The 2,777-nt window shown below is 39.6% G+C and overlaps 1 protein-coding gene across 2 annotated transcripts in view; it reads right to left on the bottom strand.

Annotated features, from left to right (window-relative positions):
• Positions 1-2,777, bottom strand: part of LOC119593471 (male-specific lethal 1 homolog) — an 18,979-nt gene that overhangs the window by 7,211 nt on the left and 8,991 nt on the right. For both annotated transcript variants that reach the window (XM_037942400.1, XM_037942401.1), the window contains exon 2: positions 627-2,037. In XM_037942400.1, the coding sequence (XP_037798328.1) occupies positions 627-2,037 (1,411 nt within the window). The remainder of the gene's footprint in view (positions 1-626; positions 2,038-2,777) is intronic.

Raw genomic sequence — 2,777 nt, 5'->3', positions numbered from 1 at the left:
CTCACCCTCATTTACCTTCCTTCAAATGTCCACTAATTTCTTTACCCTAATTCGTTTACTTCATATGAAGTAGAGATCCATTTAATTGATTTTGCTCGGTCACATAAGGTTCATTTTATCAACTGTGTTACCTGCAACTGCTTTTTTATGCATGTTACTTCTAGAAATAAAAACTGTAGCTTTTGTTAAATCATATGAGAACAAAATATCAAAAAAAGAATACCTACTTCCTCAAAAAGCCATGCTGCATATTGTTATTGGCAACAATTAATACTGAAAAGACATTTTGCCTACAGTATTTCAATAAATATGACTTCTACTTGGGAATGCTAATGGACACATACACATGTTCATGCACAAAGCAGATACTGAAGTAGTATTTAGGAAATTTAACATGTTGCTCTTAGTCCACATTCACAAGAAAAACAAAACATACATACATACATGGCAAAAACATTGAAGCTCATTTCTCAAGAGTATTAATGATTGTATATCAGTTAGGAAGATATCAAAAGTAGGCTACAGGTAACATATGAGTCTCAGTATATTACATCTCCAACCATTAGTAATGTCAAGCAAAAGAAAACCTTAAAGAAAAGAAATGACAATTTTCAATAAAGAAATACCTTTAAGTAGTAGTTTTTGGCGCAGCTTTTTGGCTTCCAGTGCTGCTGCTCTGGAAGTGGGAGTTGCAGGGCGGTCGACAACTGGGATTGGAGAACCTTCACGTTTCACAGAATCCTTAGGTCTCTCCTTGGTCTTCTCAGACTTAGAACGTAAGTTGTGGTCAGTTGCATCATTGCCACTCTCAGATCTCTCTCTCTCTGTTCTGAGTCTCTTGGGTGGGAGCTCGCTTTCACTTTCAGACCGCCGTTTCTGGCCACTCCTTTCCTTCCTGTCATTGCTTCTTGTCAAATCCCTCTTTGATGGCTCTAATAACAAATCCAGGTCACTTTCATTCTCACTTGCGATGCTTTGTGCAGTGTCTCTTCTTGGGCGTCTTTCCCTAGGTGAGGTCTTTGGTGTAGCTGCCTTTGGTATAACTTTCTTGACTTGATCACTCTTCCCTGTCTTATTCAGAGGAGTTCCAGTTTTACTAGCTAAGGGCTCAACTTTGTTGCATGGGGATTCCACTTTATTGCTGACAGATCCAGACTTGATTCCTCCTGGAGTGGTCTTGTTATTGGGTGTACCCAACTTATTGGAAGGCAACACAACTTTAGTGCCTGGAGATCCATTCTTACTGACTGGAGAACTTGGCTTGCTTCCAGGTGTACTAGTAACAGAATTAGGAGATCCTGTTTTGCTGCATGGGGAAACTGCTTTAGTTGGCGGAGAGGCCACCTTGTTACTTGGAGATCCTGGTTTGCATGGAGTCCCAGGTTTACTTCCAGGCAGAGCATTCTTATTAGATGGAGATGCTGGTTTACTTGAAGGGGAACCTGGTTTGCTGGGTGGGGAACCAGGTTTACTGGCAGGAGACCCAGGTTTAGAGGGAGGGGTTCCTGGCTTGCTGGATGGGGACCCTGGTTTACTCGGAGGTGACCCTGGCTTACTGGATGGAGACCCTGGTTTAGTGGCTGGTGATGCTAATCTACTTGACGGGGATCCAGGCTTGCTTCCTGGAGAGATTGGCTTGGAGGATGGCGATCCAGGCTTGCTTGGGGGTGAGCCTGGTTTGCTGGGTGGTGAAGCCTGTTTTGCAGATGGGGTCCCTTGCTTGGCTGAAGGGGTTGTTGACTTATTCAAGGGTGACCCCGGCTTACTTGCAGTGGCTCCTGGTTTACTAGACAATGATCCTGAACCAGAATTTTTAACAGAGGAAGCTACTTTGTTAGATGTAGATCTGGCACAACTTGGAGATAAAGGCTTGGCGGAAGTGTCCTCAACCTCTGATTTTACAAAAGAAAGGTCAGGATCTGTGCCATCTTCTATGGCATGTTCTGATTGTGTCTCTGTAGTAGCAGTAGACTCACTAGCTTTCTTATGTAAACTTAATGAGACTCGACGATCAATGCGATCTAATTTTGCCCGTAACTGGAAAAGCAAGAAAACTCATTTTAAAAATTAGTTATAGATAAAAATTACTTTGCCATGCATTTGCACGTCAGTACTAAAATAAAAATAACATTGTACGTATCCATACCTATAAATTTACCAGTCAAAACATTCTTACGAAAATAAAGGTTTTCAAAATCATCCTAAAACAACTAGAAAGTAACTGGCTTATAAGAAACAAGAGAGAGTGAGTGTGACTTTACAAAAAGTAATTTCATCAATAATAAAAAATTAATAAATGAATACTCACTATGGCAATGCACCAATTTCTTTCTCCTATTAATAAACTGTACAAAATAACCTTACTACAGTATATCAGCTAAATTTTAAAAATCATTGCCCAAGTAAGTGGAAAAGTAGAAACAAAATGAGGAATTCCTTTTGGCTTACATGATCCACTCTGTTTTGTGTTAACTTGTGCTATCTTCCCAACAACAGACAATTCAAACAGTTTGTGTTCATTACACTAAAATATACAAGGTACATTTTAGAAATGTATCAACAGTCCGACATAATACATTCTTAAGAATTATTTATGAAGAAAAGAGTAGAAGTACCAGAATATAAAATAAAGGAGTACGAGTTGTTAGGTAGATATTTGTTCCTATATTTTTCACTGAAGTTCTATATGGTACCCATTTTTGCTAGCCATTTGTACAATGATTTGTCTACAGGCCTACTGCATTCAGCCAATGGTTATCTTCTCAAGAACCTTTGCT

This window comes from Penaeus monodon, chromosome 32, assembly GCF_015228065.2.
Source record: "Penaeus monodon isolate SGIC_2016 chromosome 32, NSTDA_Pmon_1, whole genome shotgun sequence".
In the NCBI taxonomy this organism is placed as follows: domain Eukaryota; kingdom Metazoa; phylum Arthropoda; class Malacostraca; order Decapoda; family Penaeidae; genus Penaeus; species Penaeus monodon.
The sequence above is the reverse complement of the archived record's forward strand: the minus strand, read 5'-3'. Positions and strand labels throughout refer to the sequence as shown.